At 47.6% G+C, this 21,480-nt stretch overlaps 1 protein-coding gene across 3 annotated transcripts in view; it reads left to right on the top strand.

Annotated features, from left to right (window-relative positions):
- LOC144134653 (thiopurine S-methyltransferase-like) overlaps positions 1-21,480 on the top strand; it is a 123,095-nt gene that overhangs the window by 57,431 nt on the left and 44,184 nt on the right. For all 3 annotated transcript variants that reach the window (XM_077667516.1, XM_077667514.1, XM_077667515.1), the window contains 2 exons: positions 19,867-19,959; positions 20,045-20,174. In XM_077667516.1, the coding sequence (XP_077523642.1) occupies positions 19,895-19,959; positions 20,045-20,174 (195 nt within the window). In that variant the 5' untranslated portion in view covers positions 19,867-19,894. The remainder of the gene's footprint in view (positions 1-19,866; positions 19,960-20,044; positions 20,175-21,480) is intronic.

Here is a 21,480-nt window from a genome sequence, read left to right on the forward strand (position 1 = left end):
AGGGCGAGCCCCTATAACTTTTTTAAGGCGTTTTGAAATCTAATTAAAATACCCCAGATAGTTTACATTCGTATGATACTTCAACAGGCAGGATATATTGTTACGTGGCGCCCTGCCGAGTAATGAGGGGCAATGAACGATGGACCACAGATGATTTAATGGCAGCTAGCCTAGCGCGAGCGTTCCGTCCGGCGCCACTGACCACTTCTTCTTCGTCACAATATTGGTCTGAGTTATTGACAGAGCTTTTCGCCAATTTTTACTCCTAATCACAGGAAGTGGTGAATGGCGGCCAGTTTCAGCTGTCAGTAAAGAGATACCATGTCATGGTAGATAGCAATGAAAGCGTTTGAGATAAAAGCGCCAAATACACAGTCGTAAACGCCTGCGCAGAGCGCGTAAGCGCTTTGGCTGTTTTTTTTTCCATTAACGTTGTATGAAAAACACAAGGCGCGAAAATGCGTAGCATATTCAACAAGGAAATTACAACAGCTATTGAAGACAGAAGGAAGCAAAACTGCAGTACTGGTCAAAAAATCATTTATTGAAAAATTCTTGCAGCATTTATGCAAAGGGTAGTGAAATTGAATAGTCATTATTTTTAACGCAAAAAAAAGTACAATTTCTAGAAGTGCGATAATTCGGCCTGGCTTTCTGTACACCTTGACGCTTTGTAACCGTGACGACAAATGCATGCCACTGTTTAAAATTCCGTTGTATCACCACCTTCAAGCAATAAAAAAGAAATGGATATAGTCGAATAATTCGAAATGACGTCTGCAGAAGCTGGCAGCTACATCAATAAGGTGTCGTTGTCACTGTCAGCAACAGAAATGGAAGTAGACTTTGTTTCGTGGTGTTGTGTAGACCTGCTTGTATACACAACATTGCTTGCCATTTTGTGAGGCAAACAACAACCTTCATGTGTTGATTGTTGTTTCGGTTTTTCTTTTTTTTGTTCTGTTTCCTTTCTCCTTTGATCTGCCTTGTGACCTACAGGTAGAAATTGTGTACAATCGGCAAGAAAAAAATATTAGTACCAGGGACGTGCCATCAGAGCCGCAGATAGCAAAGCTCGGCTCTGCGGTTACCAACATGCCGTTAACATAAGTGTCACGTGTGTTCCCAAAGCAAGGTATCGTGCCAGCCGCACCTTGAAATTATTCCCGCTACAGTGACGTCATTGTCCTTATCTTTATTTTTTTACTCGCGACTGTACCACTTGTATACAAAGAATGCTATTCTATCAAAAAATCAGTAGTCACTTTGCACTCTTTGTTGTGTCTTCGTTCTGTTTTGTTGCCCATAAAAAGTTTAGCGCGCTTCCTCAAGAGCGAAAATATGTTTTCAGCATAGTTTCAGTTATGCTATTAAAGGCTTATCACACCAGGGGCAGATCGCAGGCCAATCTATCAGCAAGCCAAACCATTCCATGTAATGGTAATAAGTAATCAGACCGTTTGAATAATAGTAAAATTTAAAAAGGATAACGCAGAGCAAAAGAAAAAAAGAGACAAAAACAAAACGGCGTTTCAGCTCCCGTAAGGGAGCCTTGTTCATAATGAGAAGAATTAGGAAGTGTATCGGGATTAAATACGTTTGAAAAAAAGGCCATAGGGAGCGCGCGTGTACAGGGGTTATATTTAAAGTTGTGCGATTGAGGGTGTTATTATGTCATTTCAATGAATAATGATTCGAGGTGAAGGCGACGGAACATTCTTTTCAGTTTCCAGCACGTGTGCTCTACCTCGGTCGATGTGGTGGCTGGTTGAAACTGAGTGTACGGCGATTGCATTAGAGATCACTTTTTTGTTTTTTACCTCGTTACAATGTTCTTTCAGGCGTCTTTTAAAATCACCAGTCTCGCCGATATAAACGCTGTCACAACCGTAACACGAAACGCTGTAAGCAACTACAGGGTACTTTTCCTTGGCGTGAACGGCTTTGACGCTAGCGCATGCCGTATATCTCTTATCGGAACATGGACAACATCAACTTGTAATGCGCGCCAAGGCTTCGCTTATTCCTGGTGTGTACGGAACAGCGGCACGTTTCAGACAAGACGGCACAGAAGCTTCACGTGTCGGGCAAGATAACTGCTTTTTTACGGATTCCACAGAAGCTGTTGGGTAATCGTTCCGCGCGAGCTCTCGACGCACAGTACCAAAGTCCACTGCCTTGTCTTCACGAAAACTCCATATGCGTCCAGCTCGTTTGAACAAGGTTCTGGCAACAGATTTCTTTTGAGAGGACGGGTGAACAGATTTTAAGTTGTCTTATGGTGTGGGTGGGCTTTCCTGTAAACGCTTAATGATAGATTTCTTGTGTTTCGTTCTATCAAAACGCCCGGGAAGCGCAACGCACCATTCGCTTTTTCTTCAACGGCGAAATCAATCGCTTATTCTATGGAATACAAATGGGCCGAAAAGGCAATCAAATCATCTTTCCTAATGAGCAGTCGTCGACATATCAAAAGAGAGTTCTTGGCGGAGGTGGGAATGTTTCAAGAGCACGGCGTTCGACAAATTCTATAGTCAGATTCACGACAGTACTTGAGATAGAGGCGCCCATTGGCTTTCCCATGACTTCACACAACTTCCCCTTTTAGCAATCAATGCGGAACAAGCTGCGCCCCAGCAGCTGGCGCATCCACACTAACTGCGCAATCTGTGACTCCTGCTGGCTGGGCCAGTGGGATGAGCCTTCATTTCTCGCAATGAAATGTACTTCGCGGAAAAAAAAAATATCTGGACTCGACGTTGTCACGAACCAAAGGACTGCAACGTGGAACAGCAGCAGGGTAGGAAGAACTTAAACAGTTTGTACAATTTGCAAATTAAAAAATTCTTACCACGATTGAGATACTCGCTAATGCAAAATTTGAGCAGAGTTCTGCAGGTGTCTCAGGCTCTGTAGGCTCGTTGTTTTTTGCTGGGTCGTCGACATGTCTGGCGACAATATTAGTTCGATAGCAGTATTAGGTGATTAAAACGACGATTTGCACAGCACAGCGCTGAGAATGTGTACATTAGTTCGATAGCAGTATTAGACGAAGACGACGATGAGCAATTCACAGCACGAGAGTATGTTGCAGTTTAACACGAGGCGTGATCGTCTGCAGCGATAGCCTGCAGGGCTGCGATTGCGTCCCTTTCGGTAGCGTTCCTCGATGTTCTCCACAACAAAGGTTTAATCGATCGCTGGCAGAGTTACTGCTCAGGTTAACGCCCACAGCAATGATTAGCGCATTGTGGTCCCTTATCTTCCAACTTATAAGCTCATCGTAGAGTCCGTTTTCCTGCATGCCGACCTCGCCGGACGCCGGACGCACAAGACCTCAGGGATGCTTTGCGGACTGTTGTGAATTTATTTCATTACATTTTTTCCCGGAGGCTGCTGCATTAAATTTTAGGTGGTTTAATTTTACAATAATTTTCCAATGGAATGAAAGCTGGAGTTCCTAAGATGACTGAAACCGCATCATTTTTGCACGGAAGCCAGCGGAAAGCCCCTTTTCCCCTCATTTTTTACTTTAACGGGTGCACTTTGCGGCGGCGCCCCAAAGTACTGTGACGTCCCGCGTCTTCCTGCCCACGTGCCCGGCCAGCCCGGCCGCTTCGGCGGTACGGCGTGCGCCTGCTGCTTGCTGCTTGGTGCGTGAATGCTACGCGCCACGCAGGGGACGCGCTGCGAGTGCCGCCGCTTGTGCCCGAATTTGATCCACGCGGCTGCCAGACAGGCAAAGGGTGGGGGTGCCACAGAATTATTCCGCTAAAGGTTGTAACGGCAGTGCGGCGGAGGAAGGGATACGCCATGTCATGCCTTCCCAAAGGATGCTAAGCTCGGAAGAGTGGATCTGCGTGGAGCAGCTAGCCTTCGCGGCAAACTTCCTAGGTATCAATTTTTATGGCTGCAATTTAATATACAGCGAGTAATATATAAATACTTCTCAGTTTCGAAACCACATGACTGAAATGACAGAGCCTCGAACCTGACATATTACTGTACATAATGTCACGTATATTTGCGAGGGAAATGTTATTGAAGACCTAGAGCCAGGCAGGTGAAAGCGGTTGTTGTCCTCGATTTAGCGGTAATGGCGGTCAATAAGCGATAGCGCAAGCATTACATCGTTCTCTTCCAGGTGAGCTGTGCGCCACCTCGCAACCCAAGGTGGGAGTATTCCCTCGAAAGCGCAAGCCCGAAAGCCTGGCGGCACAATAACAGTGCTCCAGTCAAAAAATTGCGTGCTGCATACTTTTCCGCTACGCAGTGCAATTAAGTTGGCTGCTTTTACATGCCGAGCACTCACTCCGCTGTTCGCACTGCCTCCTTGATGTACAAGTACCATTTCAAATCCCCCCCCTCCCCGCCCAATCACGACGCCGCGTCTGCTCTTTGGTGTGGCTGCAGCAATGAATGAAGGCGATGCCTGCATTTGCCTCCTACGGCAAGGGAAATGTTTTAATACTTAATCCAGGAAAACTTGTCTGGATGATATCAAATTAGATAATATTGTCAAAGGCCAGACGGAGAACAGTCGTAGACGTAGAGGGGGACCGCAGAACGGCCGAGGTTTTTAATCGCCCAGAACAGAGCCAGCTCGAGTGCGCCTCACGCAAACGCGTCCACTTCGTCCTCGTCACGGCTTAGCGCGCAGGTAGCTCGAGCCAGGTCCGTGGCATTAGTCCCCCGAAAAAGAAGAGCATCGTCCCGATGCGAGGGTATGTACAAAGCAGGAAAAGCAGGTAGACAATTTTTAAAAAAGAAACGAACAAAAAGAAACAAATTAAAACGCAGAACCCGAGCACAGTTTAAAGTGGAGCGTCATCGCTCTCACGCGAGAAGTATGGCTTAAGTCGCATTACATGCACAATGTCAGTCCGTGGTTGCCGACGACCGGTAGCCACAGTTCCACGTGGAACAACCTCATAATCCACGTTTCCAACACGACGGAGCACCTCATAAGGTCCGAAATATCGGTGCAGCACTTTTTCGGACAATCCCTTTTGGCGGACAGGGGTCCACACCCACACACCGTCACCGATGTTGTAGGTAACCTCCCTGTGGCGCCGGTTGTAACGTCTGGAGTCCGTGTCTTGTTGAGCTGTGATGTGCAAACGAGCAAGCTGGCGAGCTTGCTCGGCTTGTTCGACAAAGGAGCCCGCATCTGGTGTCAAGTCATCATCCACGCACGGGAGCATGGCGTTCAGCATCATCCGCACTTCTTCTGCCGTAGACCAGACGGAATGGTGTAAAGCGGGTTGTTTCTTGAGTCGCAGTGTTGTACGCGAATGTGATGTAAGGGAGCATTTGGTCCCAGGTTCTGTGCTCCACATCCTCGTACATGAAAATCATGTCGGCCAGTGTTATATTCAGGCGTTCTGTGAGCCCATTTGTTTGGGGATGGTATGCTGTCGTTGTTCGATGGCTGGTGTGACTCAGCTCAAAGATGTCGTGGACAAGCTGAGCTGTAAATGCCTTCCCTCGGTCTGTGATGACGACGGACGGAGCGCCGTGTCGAAGCACTATTGCACGCATAAAGAAGTGCGCAACTTCGAACCCTGTGCCTTGAGGGAGAGCCTGCGTTTCGGCGTAACGCGTCAGGTAATCGGTTGCAACAGCTATCCATCTGTTTCCTCCCGACGACAAGGGAAATGGTCCGAGGAGGTCCATGCCGACTTGTTCAAAGGGTATGTTAGGAGGCATGATAGGTTGCAACATGCCAGGCGGTTTCAGAGGCGGCGTCTTCCTACGCTGGCACTCACGGCAGGTCCGAATATATCGCTTCACACATGAGGCAAGGTTGGGCCAATAGTAGTTCTGCCGCACTCTCGCAAGTGTGCGCGTGAATCCAAGGTGCCCAGTGGTCGGCTCGTCGTGGCAGGCGAGGAGGATCTCGTGGCGGAGGGCGGCTGGTATAACCAGAAGGTAACTCTTACCACTGGAGGCGGAGTTTTTCTTATACAACATTCCGCCTCGAAGACATAGGGATGGCAGCCTACGAGCCAGGTGGGAGGGTATCGAGGGATGGTGACCTTCTAGATGCTCCATGAGCAGCTTCAACTCGTCGTCCGCACGTTGTGCGACGATGTCGGACGACGTGACTGCACCAAGGAATGCATCGTCTTCTGCGTTACTTTCGTAAGGTTGCACGGGTGAACGCGACAAGCTGTCAGCGTCGGTGTGCTTGCGACCAGACTTGTAGATGATCGTGAAGTCAAATTCCTGTAAGCGTAATGCCCAACGTGCTAGGCGGCCACATGGGTCCTTCAAGTTTGTCAACCAGCACAATGAGTGGTGGTCAGTAATAACCTTGAACTGCCTGCCATACAGATAGTGGCGGAACTGTGTGATGGCCCATACTACGGCCAAACATTCCTTCTCAGTTGTAGAGTAGTTACACTCTGCACGGGAATGTGCACGGCTAGCATAAGCGATTACTTTTTCGACACCGTTCGGACGCTGGACGAGAACCGCTCCAAGACCGACGTTGCTGGCGTCCGTGTGAATTTCAGTGGCGGCATCATCGTCAAAATGGGCTAGTACTGGTGGTGATTGTAGCCGACGTCGTAGATCGTCAAAAGCAGTTTGCTGCTCGGCGCCCCACAAAAATGGCTCCTCATCTCGTGTCAAGCGCGTCAGAGGACTGGCCAGCTTAGCAAAGTTTTTTATGAAACGTCGGTAGTACGAACAAAGGCCTAGAAATCGTCGGATGGCTTTTTTATCAGTGGGAACCGGGAAGTCCGCGACGGCAGAAATTTTGTCAGGGTCTGGCCGGATGCCCTCGGAGCTGACGACATGCCCGAGAAACTTCAATTCAGTAAATCCAAAATGGCATTTTTGCGGCTTTAGAGTAAGATGAGCTGATCGGACGGCTTCTAACACCACTCTGAGCCGCTGCAAATGTTCCGAAAACGTTGTTGAAAAAATGATTACATCATCCAGGTATACTAGACATGTTTGCCATTTAAGGCCGGTGAGCACGGTATCCATCATTCGCTGGAACGTTGCTGGAGCACAGCAGAGTCCGAAGGGGAGCACACGAAATTCATAGAGGCCGTCCGGGGTGACAAAGGCGGTTTTCTCCCGGTCCCTCTCCTCAACTTGTATTTGCCAATATCCGCTGCGCAGATCTACCGAAGAAAAGTATTTTGCTTGGCGCAGTCTGTCGAGGGAATCATCTATACGAGGTAGCGGATAGACATCTTTTTTTGTTACGCTGTTAAGTTTTCTGTAATCCACACAGAAGCGAAGCGTGCCATCCTTCTTTTTTACGAGAACGACAGGAGACGAGCAGGGACTATTCGATGGCTGGATTATGCCGTCATTGAGCATCTCCTTCACTTGCGTTTGGATTGCCTCCCGCTCTCGGGGAGATACGCGATAAGGCTGTTGATGTATTGGGCGCGCGCCATCGTGCGTGACTATCCGATGCTTAGTGATGGGCGTCTGACGTACTTTAGACGACGAGGTAAAGCAGTCCTTAAACTGCAGCAACAATTCTTGCAATTGCTGCCTTTCTGCGGGCGGGAGGCCCTCGTTTATGTGAACGGCGCGTACTGCCTCTTCGTCAACTTCACCAGGCGTGTCTTCTAGGCATGCGAAACACTCAGCCACCTCTTGGACGGGGTCGACGTGGGCGATGGCTGTGCCACCAAATAAATGGCGGTGTTCATTACTGAAATCGGTCACGAGGACTTCAGTGCGACCGTCAGATAGAAAGGCGAGCCCTCTTGCTACGCAAACACCCATGGTGAGCAAAAGAGAGACATTTGGCTCAACAACACGTTGTCCGCAATGTGGCGCGTCGCAAGTGACCCTAGCCAGAATACTCGCCCGTGGAGGCACCGTTACGGCATCGTCGGATATACGCAGTGCGGCTCTGCAATTCTCGGGGGCGGGTTTGGTGGCAGCGAGTTCAGTTGAAAATGTAACCAATCGATTTCGAAGGTCTATAGTCGCACCATTTTCTCGAAGAAAGTCGAGACCGAGAATGACGTCTCGTGAGCATTCAGGCAAAATGAGGAACGTTGCCACGAACGTGCATCCACGCACCGTAATTCTTGCCGTACACATTCCGAGTGGCGTAACCACGTGGCCACCAGCCGTACGTATCTGTGACCCTGCCCACGGCATCATAAATTTCTTCAGCACCTTAGCCATCCTACCGCTCATTATCGAGTAGTCCGCACCCGTATCCACTAGTGCGCTAACCTCCTTAGAGTCAATCAGCACGGGTATGTCAAGGGAGACCTTGGTCTTACCAGACCCAGTCGTCGGCGCCGTCTTCGTCGTCGTCGTCGTCGTCATCGGTATCGTGGTCGTCGATTCGGGAAGGGTCAGTCGGCGCGTCGGTGGAAGCTTTTCGGCAATACGGCGTTCGGCGGCCTCGCCTCCAAAGGTCGCCTGTTCTAGTTTTCCCGGTGCGGGCTCGAGGATCCACGCTGTGCACCAGGTTCATAACCGGACTGATGAGGCGACGGATGGCGAGGTGAGGGCGATCGGGACGTTCGGCGCGGAGGAGGTGGTGAACCACGCCGGCGGGTGACGTATTCGTCAAACCCCTGAGGCTGTTCGGCATGCCGCGGACGGGGACTACCTCCAGACAAGCCTCGCAATCCCAGAGGCCGATATGGACACCGCCGGAAGTTGTGACCGGCCTCGCCACAATGGTAACACAGGGGACGTCGGTCTGGCGCACGCCAAATATCGGTCTTTCTCGGCGCCTGTCCTCGAGCTTGCCAGTAGGGAACCGGCTGCTCGGCGTGTACTGCGACTACCGAAGGTGCATACGGTGGCGCGCAGGGAACCGGCGCAGGACGTCGCTGGCGGCCAAGCAGCTGGCTGTGGTGGCGGCTCTACTGGAGCGACGGGCGATCTGAGCGCCTGCTGAACTTCCTCCCGAATGGCGCTAGTCAGAGAGTCCACAGGAAAAATCCCCTGAAGTTTCTGCAGCTCCTCACGGACCACAGAACGCACGATGTCCCGAAGGCAGCTTGTATTGGCCCCCGAAGCAGCATCCAGGGGGTGTAGAGCCGAGATAGGGTTTAGCTGCCGGTCGTAGAAATTGTACCGTTGCTGGAGCGCCCTCTCCATGAGCACAGCCTCGGAGAGGAACTCGGCGACTGTTCTGGGCGGGCTTCGCACAAGACCGCAGAACAATTGCTCTTTCACGCCTCTCATCAGGTGTCTGAGCTTTTTCTCTTCCGTCATGGTCGGGTCCGCTCGGTTGCAGAGGCGCGTCACTTCCTCCACGTACATCGCTACGTTCTCGTTTGGTAGCTGAATGCGAGCGGTCAATTCACGCTCGGCCTGTTCACGGCGATCGCTGCTGGTGTAAGTCTCCAACAGCTGGCGACGAAAGTCCTGCCACGTCGTTAGACTCGTCTCGCGGTTTTCGTACCAGATCCGAGCGGCGTCTTCTAAGCTGAAATAAACGTTCCGGATCTTAGCACTGTCGTCCCAGCCGTTGAAACGCGCAACGCGCTCGGACTTATCAAGCCAGTCTTGGGCGTCCTCCGGGTATCCGCCGTGAAAGGGCTTCGGGATCCGGGGATTTTGCAGGCTCACAAAAGAAGCAGGTATGAACGCGGCGCTGTCTGACCTTGCTGCCGTGGTCGTAGCCATGGGTGCGCACTCTTGAGGCTGGAGTCCGAATTCTGGAGACAAGCCGCGGAGCCTGCGGCTGACACGATGGACGGGGGTTCGCACAAGAGGCACCGGGCTTGTGCTTCGGCTCTCCGAGGAAGGATGGAGCATCAGCCGAGAATACCCAAGCGACCTCCACCAGATGTCACAGGCCAGACGGAGAACAGTCGTAGACGTAGAGGGGGACCGCAGAACGGCCGAGGTTTTTAATCGCCCAGAACAGAGCCAGCTCGAGCGCGCCTCACGCAAACGCGACCACTTCGTCCTCGTCACGGCTTAGCGCGCAGGTAGCTCGAGCCAGGTCCGTGGCAATATTATGCACAGACACCACAACAATGAGCACGCCTGTGCAAGTTGTCATCCTCCAGGCTCGTTTTACTCGTCGTCGCTCAATGAGGCTGCGCGCTTGTAGCCGTATTTCTAGTCCATGGTTATTTCAATATCTGACTGGTATAATCGCTACTACCACTACCACTTTCCAGGCTGTAACTGTCGATTAGTTTCACGTTTTCATGCTGCCAACTCTGAACTTCCTGGCGCGACAGCTGAACCGATACCAGCACTGTGCGACGGGAGCAGGCCGCCTCGAGACGTGTGGCGACACGCGCGTCTCCCGCCTGGGCGAGCGGAAATAGCGCGCACACAAACCCTACAAAATAACGCTATCCACGAAAAAATAACTGATAAAAAGACTGAAACTTAAAATAATCGCACCTTCTGAATCTGATTTCCGCGATTTTACAGAAAGTCGCAATTTTTTGCAGTATCCCATCAAAGGCGATGAGGCATCACTTGAAGGGGGGGGGGGGGGGCGCGTGGATTTAGATTGATGGTTATACGGCGGAACAAAAGGAAAATACACAGGGTACAAAGGGAGCACAATAAAATACAAAATTAACAAAAAGAGACACCAGAACAAGCAGAAAATATCCATATACAGACTATAAATACCTAGGAACAGGAACACATGGAACAGTTGGAACTCCAGTGCTTTAGTTTCAATGACGTTAAGAAAAGTTATTAGCCAGTTTCTCGCGGAATAGATGGCGATCGGAGAATGTGATTTATGTTATCCGGAAGGCGATTCCATGGTCCTATAACCTCAGAAAAAAATAAACTTCTCATGGTAGAGGTTCGTGTCTTAATGCGTGTGACTGGGTTAATCTGGATTAAGCGGGATGACGTTCTTGATGGTGGTTTCAGCGAGAAATGTCTTGGTGAGCGAGAAAAGAACTGTGAAAAAGGCACAGATTGGAGATTAAGCGACGCGTTGATATTGTTTGAAAGCCGAGGGAATATTTTAGGAAAGTACACTGGTATTTCTTGAGTATTGCGATGTATTCAAACGAGCGGCGCCGTTTTGAAAGACTTCAAGGCCTGAGGTGAGGTATGCTTGAGAAGGATGCCAGAAAAAGGACGCATATTACAATTTAGCACTTACGAATGTTTCGTATGCCAACTTTTTTACTTCAGGTGGCGGAGATTTGAGATTTCGACGAAAAAACCAAGAGTGAGCTGTGGTTTGGAAGAGATGGCATGAATATGTGTTGTCCATGATAGTGATGACGTAATATATACTGCAAGGTATTTATAACATGACATTCTAGTTACGGTGACCAGTTTGATATTGTAAACGCTGTCAATGATTGTGCTTTTGCGAGAGATTATGGATTGGCATTTGTTTAGATTAATAAGCACACGCCCTTTGTAATATCACTCTGATAATGAGGTTAGATAATGTTGGAGAGCGGTGATGTCGCTATCACTGTGGATGGAGTTGTAAATAACGCAGTCGTCTGAAAATAAACGCTGGGCGGATATTATACTGGTCGGCAGGTTATTGACGTAAATGAGGAATAAGACAGGTGAAAAGCCAGCGCCTTGAGGTACGCCGGATGTTACACTGGTTTGTGGAATACCGGGCAATGAAAATTTAAAAACAAGATGGCGGTTGTGAGAAACACTATTAGATGCTTTTGAAAACTCTAGAAAGATGGCGTCGCGTCGATCTGGGCAGGGTCATCCAGATGCTCTAGGATGTCGTGAGTGAACTCGGCGAGCTGTCTCTCGCATGATAACTGCCTTCGGAAGCCGTGTTGATTCGGATAGAAAACATTAATAGGTTCTAGGTGCTCATTGGATTGGAATAAATAACGTGCTCTAGTATTTCAGATGGTATACCTGTGAGAGAAATGGGACGATAGTTGTTAGGGCACGTGCGGTCATCTGCTTCAAATACGGTTGTAAATTGAGCTTTTTTCCACTTGTGAAAGAAAGCTCAATTTTTGCGCTAATTGCGGGCCAATTTTTAGGCTGTAATATTGCAAATAATTTCTGATGGCGAGGTTGAAAAATGCTGAGTGCGGCGTCGGTGCATCACAACTTACTAAGTCGATTCTTCAGCTGTTAAGAAATGGCGATTAAATTTATCGGCCCGAGCCTGACCGCTAACTGTTCCTCCATCTATATTCGTTTTGATGAGAATACAAGTTTGGTAAATCGTAATAAACCTTTCCATACACGTAGTATTGTGGAGAGCAGTAGAAAATATCAGCCAATTTCTTTCTAGGATACCAAATTCGTGATTGTTTCATATCGATTATTAATTTATTTCTAAAGTATTATAATCCTCCTTCAGTCTCATATACATCAGAATCATGATTTCACAAATATGGCAATGACACCGCCGCGGGAAAAAAACGATTGAAATATACGGAAACACCCCATTTTAAATTGCAGCTTGTGTGGCTGAGAATGGAAAGTGTCTAGATTATCATCAAGCTTAAGAACAGTGCGTATATTAAGTGTATCAATGGTTATACTGATGATTTTCTTTTAAAAGTGTTCGTGTGTGATGGCAACAGAATACAATCTACAGCGCAACTTGTCTGAAAAAAAAAGCTACAAAAACAAGAAGAAGGAAAACAGAACCTTCCATGTGATGACAGCGACATCATACTTCCTTGCTATCCGAAAAAAACATGTCTAACGTCTCACGGGAATTGATAAGGCAGTTATCTACCGCAATAAATATACATCCATTTTATTTACCTCAAAGACATTGCCAAACAAGCGTTCTTCTCAGGCATCAGACGGTCCTTAATCAACTGCGAATTTTGCCGTTTGCAGAAAAACGCTTCGGTAGTTGACAGCCCTGCCTCTTAGCCTTTGCAGTCTTGTATTCTAGCCTTTATATTGGCCCTCTGTTGGAATTGAGACGTCATGTCCGGAGAATAAGAAGACGACATGCCTGTTTTCTTGGGAGTCTCGTCAAACACACTTCTCATAGAGCCTCGCTGTCCACGAGTAACGGCGTCCGCCCACCCGCTCTCTGAGCACTGCCGCGCAGCAGGCGCCAAGGGCCCAGCGCACTAATTCGATTGGAGGTCCTCAGTGCAGCAGTTTCCCAAAACGTCCCAAGCAGATGCGAGCGCGAGTCTTTCACGTGCATATGGGGGACACGCCACTAAAGCATGTTCTATAGTCTCTTAAACGCAACACGTGGTACAGTTCGGGGAGGCCGCTTGTCCTATTAAGAGTAAGTATTTGCGCGTGAAGGCGACGTTTATACGTAATCCATGGAATATGCATGCAACAGGACGTGGTATTCCGCGAGGAACAGAAAATGTCGTCATCGGATCTAGCCGTTTAAGGCAGATGCGCGGAGTGTTTGGCGCAATACCTAGCTGTCGCACTGCTCATTGATTCCGAAAGGAGACAACTGGTGTCCGGTCTAGAGAACGGCACAGCTGTACGCAGGCCACTGCTGAAGGTGCGCCTTGTTTCAGCGCCGGTGGCCTCGTTTCCGTCGAGTCCGCAGTGTCCAGAGATCCACTGGAACACTATATGGTGGCTTTTTTTCTGAGAAAATGACAGGAGTCTAATGATATCAAGAGTCAGATCTTGGTAGACGGTGTGGCGTAGGAAGCATCACAAAATTTGTAGCGCAGGTCTACAGGCAGTGAAAATGCACCACTCCTGAGGCGGTTCTCCGCAGATGTGCGAATCGGTTCCCGAAGGCCCTCAAGCTGTGCAGCGGTTGAAGTAGACTTGTGTCCTAATTTGAATCTGCGGATCGTCTGCTGTGCGGGGATTACGAAAGCTTCTGTTGATGCCTTTGGTGACGCAGATCCATCCGTGTAGACGTGCACACAATTTTGTTGTTCTGACCAGATGTAGACAAGAGCAAGTTGCTTCAAAAAAAGGGCGATGGTTTCGGTGTAGTTATACTGATCAGACTTGCGAAAGCATGTGGTCAAACAAGTTGGTTCATGGTTTTGCAGTAATAACTGCATTACGGTAGCATTTCGAGTCTTCAGCGTGGCAGCTTCATCGCGGTGCCCGCGCCGCCACGCTGTCAGTTGGATGTTCACGTGGTGCAGAGTAGCTGCCGACGGCTCGGCGCCGTGGCTGATAACGTGGTTCGACACGAAGTTGGTCACGTGACCAAGTTCCACCTGCGAGCTGTAGCTATCGCGTCACTCCAGGGTTATCCAGCTAAACCACCGCCATTTTTTTTTGTTTTCTTGGGTCATCGCCACATCTATTGACGCCATTGATTCAATAGTATTGAAGGCTGGTTTAGTGGGATGTGGGAAGCGCTGGCGACGCAGACTCTTGCACAAGTAATCTAGGAAGCAACGGGCCGAGAACCAAGGTCACAAGGAGCAGTTCTCCAGCGCGGGCGTCAGCCGGCCGCCCCAACAGCTTCGCCGACGTTGGCGTCCGTGCACGATGATCTTCTTTATTGCAGTGGAACTAGTTGACAAGACGATGATGTGCCATGCACAACACCAGAGTGATTATATTAGTTCCACACTAATATTAGTTGAAGAGGATGTTGTGCAATGCGCAACGCTAGATTGCGCTGCAGTGTGCACGGGGCGTGATCAGTTGCGGCAATAAAATAGTTCTCTCGTGCAGGGGCCAGGATAGCTGATATGTTCGCGCCGCCGCGGGTTCGAATTCCTGCTTCTGCGCTATTTATTTCATTTATTTATTTACGGTTTGGAGAAGGGCACCCTCAAGGTCAAGCCTCACGAAAACTCGTTGAGCCGGTTTGACCTCGTGATGTAGTGTTACCGCGCTTAAAGCATAGCAGATTGCACATTTCGCGTGCGTCCCCGATGTAGCAAGATGCAAGGTTGTGCTTGTAGAGACAGAAAAGCGGGTGACCCACATCAGAATTAAAAACTGGTCAAGAGCACACCACGGCAATTCAGTGGGACCTGTTTAGGCCACTCAAGTAGAACTCTTGTATGGGATAGTTGGTAAATGACAGTTAAAGACGAAGACCGCGCGGCAGACGAAGACAAAGGAGGCGCACAAAACGACATTAGCTCTGAATGGTGCCAGTCCTCTCGTTTAGTGGGCCTATTTTGTCTTCGTCTTTCACGCCGCCTTTGTTGTAGGCTAGTCAGCACGGGGTGTGTGGAGAAACAGGCGGAAATACAAATGTTGCAAATATTATCCACAGCAGACTGCCGAAATCGATTCTTGAAACCAGCGAGGGAAACATTTGGTTGTGTTGTGATTTAGTTGGACCAATGAGATGTGCGAAGGCATGAATTGGGCCTGGTCGGCTCATGGTTTTGCTTCGCTGGGTTGACAGAACATCTGGCGACGGTATCAACCTCAGTTTAAGCGTTATGGTCGAGGTTAAGCTGATCTGACTGATGTGTTAGCGCCGCTGATGGAAGTAGATGAAGACAACCACGTGCAATGCACAGCACGAGTGTGTGCTGCTGTTTAACACGTGACGTGATCGTCTGCGGCGATAGCATATAGTGCTCTCGTGCAGTGGCCAGTGGAGCTGATCTGTTCGCACCGCCACGGGTTCGAAATCCAGTTACGGCAATATTTATATTGTTTCTGCAGGTTGTCCAAAGCCACCCTCAATGTCTGGCTTTGGACAAACTTAGTGGTTGGGTTTGGCCGTGTAAACTAGGGCTTTGGCACTAACATGGCTGCTTCAGAAGCTTCGAACGGTGCAAGCATATCCGGGCTGCAAGGTATTGAGTTTGACGGTCGTTTGTTTTTTGACCGCATTGAAATTGACGAGTGTTTGGGTATGCTTCTAAATTTTTTTTTGTTGCATAGCCTTATCAATATCATGGCCAATGCTCGAGGAAATAATTGTGATGGTGAGCACTTGAGTAAGGCGCAATTTGGAATGAGACCAAAGAAAGTGTGCGTGAAGAGAGGCTGCTGCTTCTTTAACACTATACTTTGCTCTTCATAGCCTGCGCTGATTACGAGAAAGTATTTGCTTCAGTAGAAACATCAGCAGCCATGCAGGTATTGCGGAATCAGGGCGTAGAAGAGCCTTATGTGGAAATATTGAAAGATTTCTATAACGACTGCATAGCTGCCATAGTCCTCCATGGAGTCAGCAATAAAATTCTATTAAGGAAGGCCGTCAGGCAGGGAGACACGATCTCACATATGCTATTCACCGCCTGTTTAAAAAAAGATACTCCGAGGCCGAGGTTGGGAACAGTTGGGAATGAGAGTTCATGGAGAATACCTAAGCAGTCCGCGATTCGATGTTGGCATTGCCTTTTGAAGCCACCAAGGAGATGAACTGCAAAGCATGATCAGTGAGTTAAACAGGCTGAGGAGAAAGATTGTTCTTAAAATTAGCATGCAGAAAAGCAAAGTAATGTTCAACAGGGTCACGAGGGAACAGCAGTTCCCAATTGGTAGCGAGGCGTTGGAAGTGATAAGGGAATACGTCTGCTTAGGGCAGATACTGTCCGCTGATCCGGTTCACGAGACATAAAGAGAATAAGAATGATTGGATGGAGCGAATATGACAGATTCTGTCAAATCATTAATGATTCAATAGCGAAATCATTAATGGCAGTTTAGGAATATTTCGTAAGACAAAAGTATAAAACAGTTGTATTTTAAGGTTACTCACCTACTGTGCAGAAACATGGAGGCTAACAAAAAGGGTTCAGCTTTAGTTGAGGGCAACGCAGGGAGCTCTCAAAACAAAAAAGTAATAGGTGTAACATTAAAACTCCGGGAGCGCGTAGAGTGCGCGAGGAAAAAAACACGGGTTAATGACATCTTAGTCGAAAATAACATTGAAAATTGGTTATTGGGGAACGGAAATGGCGCAGTATCTGTCTCACATATCGGCGGACACCTGAACCGCGCCGTAAGGGGATGGATAAACGAGGAACTGAGAAAACAAAGGAAGAGAGAAGTGCCGTAGTGGAGAGCTCCAGAAAAAGTTCGACCATATGGGGATCTTAACGGCACTAACATCGCAGAGAACACGGGCACCTTAGCGTTTCGCCTCCATCGAAACGCGGCCGCCGCGGTCTAGTTCGAACCTATGAACTCCGGATCAGTAGCCGTGCGCCCTAACTACTGAGCCACCACGGCGGGTCCTAGTCGAAATCAAGAGTGAGAAGTTGGCTTGCTTAGGGCATGTAATGCGAAGGCAAGATAACCGCTGGTTTTTACGCGTAACGGAGCGGATTTCAAGAGAACGCAAGCGCAGCAGAAGACTGCAGATAGTTGGGCGCATGAGATTAAGAAGCTTGCGGGGATACTGTGGCCAGAGCAAAGGAAAGCGTTAATTGAAGATGCATGGGAGTAGCCTTCGCCATGCAGTGGGCGTAGTCAGGCTGATTATGATCGTAAATTAATGAATTGTTGTTTAATGCCTTTGTATATTCGGATGAATAATCGTTACTGTAATTAAATAACAGGTGCACGTTTGTTATGTAAGTAATTTTACAATATATGTTGCAGTCCCGGTTGCCTCTTTGGCTCACGGTTGCGCAAAAACCACTCACCTTTCTGGCTGCCTGGGTGTGGGGCTTGCGCGTGGTGATTTATAAATACTGATGAGTGGATCAAGCTCTTCTTGGCCCCAAGTTCCTTTTCCAACTAACAAAACAAAACCATGTTGTAGCAACCGAGAAGGCTTCCTGTTAATGCGATTGCGTTAGGGCTCCCGTTCTGCAGTAAATACGGCGTCGTCGGCGTAGTGAGCGAAACTTTGGTAGGGGTAGGGTTGATCTTCATCCCGCTCCCCCATTCCCCCAGGGTGACCAGATTATGGCGAAGCTGGGGCACAAGACTCTACTCGGCCTCGCGCAACTCCCCATCGTCGAAAAATTGGCCAGGATAAAGTGCCGCGAGACAGAGCAATCTGGCTCTCACAAGCGCCGCCGTTGGCAGCCCCTGCCTTCGACTGGTAGTGACGCATTGCTTTGCCACTGCAGTACTGCACTAAGAGTTGTATGTGGACTGCCAGCTATTAATGATCGTAAAATATAGAATGACGAATTCAGCATATACAGCCATTAACCATGAACGCTATTGCGCTACACCCTTAAGAAAGATCTTAAGTGACCTCTCCCCTCCCCCCCCCCCCCCCTTGCAGTTTTTTGTCCTCAGGGAAAGGATTTATATTCGCACATTCGTTGCCTTGAATCCTGTACCGGGAGCTCGGAGAAGGATGTTTGTTTTGGTGCAGTATACGACTGAAATGAAGAATTTTAGAAAGTTCCGAGGCCATTCTTATGCTGCGTTCATCTTGGTTTTTAGAGTTGTTCGCCTGAGAGTACGAAGTGATGCTCGTCTTGATAAAAACTAACCTGGAAGTATAATAACAAAGAAAAATTAACGAATATATTATTTTGAATCTTTGGCTAAATTTTAGAGAGCGTTCTTGCACGCCAGTTGGTTGATTTCAATGAAAAGTAGAACTCCGCCGTTGTTTCCGTTTCTCTACCTCTGTCCTGTTCTATTCGGGCAGTCGAACGTTTCATTAAATTTAGGAAGTGTGAGCAACACAATAAAACGTCTTTTTAACTTCAGATTCTTCCGCACTACCTTCTACAGGGTTTTTAAGGCATTTATAAATCGTATTCATAGCCATTTCTAAAACTAAGAGAAACATCAGCGTAAAGTCTAGCTCACCGTTGTGATTTAACAGAAAAACATCCAAAATACTGCGCTGAGCTCGAGCAAACGCACATCCCAATCTTGGGCTTAGAGTTTCTGACGAAAATGAATAGCTGCAAAATTGAGGCTAAAACTTTGCAGCGCAAAAAAAAACACGAATTTGAATGCACGCCAGAAAAGATCTGGAGAAAAATCGTGCTGCAAGGATAGCGTGCTCAATGATGGCAAAGCAAAGAATAAACTAGCCTTTCCACAGGAACAGGCAGTACGAAATTAACAGTTACGCCCCCAGCCATAAATGTTTCTGCGAAGCATTCGGAGCCGCAACTTCGAATGCATCGTCTGGTCATGTGGCTTTAGTTTACATTTGTCAAGAAACCTTCTTCAGCTTCAGTTTTCTACTATGGTTATGCTGAATTGGCTTTAATCTATTTATATGGTTGTGCGCTGTCGATAAATAAGTATTTTATTCAGCATAGCTTGATTAGACGTTGAGTGGTTCAGGCTAATGTACCAAAGTACCCATCACAGCTACTTTTGATAATTAGGGGATGTGTTATGCTTGAAAGATTTTTTTGTACAGCTCTCGAGTTTTACTTTGACCATCACATCATCCTGCAAGGAATTGCATGTTCACAAGAAAAATAGTGTCCCTTTCGGGTTGCACGCGCGCCACTACTTTCTGGAATCTTTGCTCTTTTTTTTAATTTCACTTTTTGGGAAACAATCTGATACATGGGTAGTGTGCTAATATTTATAAAGCACAACTTACAACGTCTTAGTTGCATTAGCAGATGCGATTTTAGAGTGTTTTTTGACATGCTTGTAGGTTCTTCATGCTGGAGAAAGTGGATTTCAATTCTAATTCAAATACTTGTTGCCATATTTTTGCTAAACAACTTTGGGAATAAAAAGGACACGTCCCTGGCAAGTACAGTGTCGATATCGTTTTTACTTCACACTGTCAACTTCCTCATGTCTCATCCCTTTCGCGCTGTTAGCTTAGACCAAAGCGTCACAAAATGTCGAAGCCATACCGTCATAATTTTAGATCATCTTGTTTAGGTCAGCTCTGAATATTTAATGTAGGTACAGCTCAGTTACAGAATGCTGGTAAGGTTTGTAACGATCTGTGTACGGTTAGACAACCATCGGTTATGAATTTGCTCCTTTTTTCGTCATTTATGTTGACAAAGGCTACAGTTCAATTTCAATCACTTCCAGTGAAAGCGAAACATTGCCCAACATTCTAGACTTTCACCATTTTTTCCTATAAAATATTTGCAGGTATCTACACAAGATCGAGAATCACTTTATGAACGTTGGAAAGCAGCTGCGTGTCTTTTTTCCGTTCTGTGGAAAGATGAAAGAGATGAAATGGTAGGAAAGCACTTTCAAATTTCACTCCCTATGTGAACCACTGCACCGCGAGGGTTTGACTGCGAGACGCGTTTATCGTTTGCAGGTTCTACGACCACGGCCACCAAGTTGTTGGAGTTGAAATCGCTGAAAAACCTGTCCGCGATTTCTTCCACGAGAACAACCTCCCTGTGGTAGAAAGCCACTGTTCGGCCACCGAAAGCAAGAATTTCCAGGTAATTCCATTTTTTTTTTGCTTTTTCAGACAGTGGAGGTTGCTCTTTTTGCAGTGTGACACGTGTCATAGCCAGATGAAAAGGTGAGGGAGCAGGTTTGAGTAGCTCCTAGCTTGATGTTGCTAAGCGAAGCGAATCAGCGTTACAGTTTGATCGCCATTACAAAAGCAATACAAATAAAAACTGCCGTTGACCACAACAAAATGTAGGTTTTCAAAGTTTATTCTCAATGTCCATCGGTAGAACTGTGCATTTCGTAGAAGCTCCCGCAGAAGTCCGGCGAAATTTGACCTTTCTTGTGACACGTGAAAACAACCTAGCACCAACGTTCATTCCAAACTGGAAGAAGCTGGCTGCAAATGTTCGTGGCGTGCGTTTTCCCCTTGTTTGTTCTTAGCGTTACTGTTAAATCGTCGATAGAGTCATAATATGAATGCACGTACTTCGAAGGATTTTGATATACGCAATAATTCAGGTGGTAATGCCTCTATAACTGAGGAATCATTGGCATAATTGACCGCAGCAGTATTACTTGCAAAAAAGCGGGTACAAACATTTTCAGTAGCATTTTGGGCGCTGCGCTTTTTGAAAGGAAGCTGTTCATTGACACATGAAAAAAAAATTTATGCGTTGAATGATAAAAGTCTCTGTCTCTGTAATGGCCAAAATTTCTTTTTCATCGGCGCATTTATGTTGGGTTCTTTCATGTTCCTGATGAAAAAATAGCGCGAGAGGAACACGAGTTCTGTCCCTCGTGTTCCTTTTGCGCTATTTTTTCATCATGAAGGTTATCCAACTCGCTCATCTTTCGGCTTGGCATTTTCATACGCTGGAAAGAATAGACTAAAAAGGTAAGCACTGTGCCAGTCGTGGACAGAGTGTTTGCACGATATACAAGCCAACTGCTCTTTAAAATCTCAAAAGAATAATTTCGATGCATGATCACGCAACAAAATTCGATGCTACGAAAGCGTCCTCCATTTTCTCATCCCACTTTTAAAAGTTTTGTGAAAACCTATAAACACCCTGTTTACACATTTTCTGGCGACGCTAGAAAAGTAACAGCCGGGAAAAAGGGAAAGCAAGAGAACTTGCCCTGTCCAGATGGCGGGCGCTCCCGCGTTCACATATTATAGCAGCACTAGAAGCGCACAGCCAAGTTAGGCAGTACTTTTTGAAACATTATTTGAGACTGCGCAGTAGCAGAACGCGGAGTTCGAACCCCAATTTTTTAAAGCAGCTGCAAGATATTTGGCTAAACCAAACTGAGAGGTGCTCGGGCAGTAACTGCTCTTTCGTTAAGCAA

This window comes from Amblyomma americanum, chromosome 5 (genome assembly GCF_052857255.1).
Source record: "Amblyomma americanum isolate KBUSLIRL-KWMA chromosome 5, ASM5285725v1, whole genome shotgun sequence".
NCBI classification, from domain to species: Eukaryota; Metazoa; Arthropoda; class Arachnida; order Ixodida; family Ixodidae; genus Amblyomma; species Amblyomma americanum.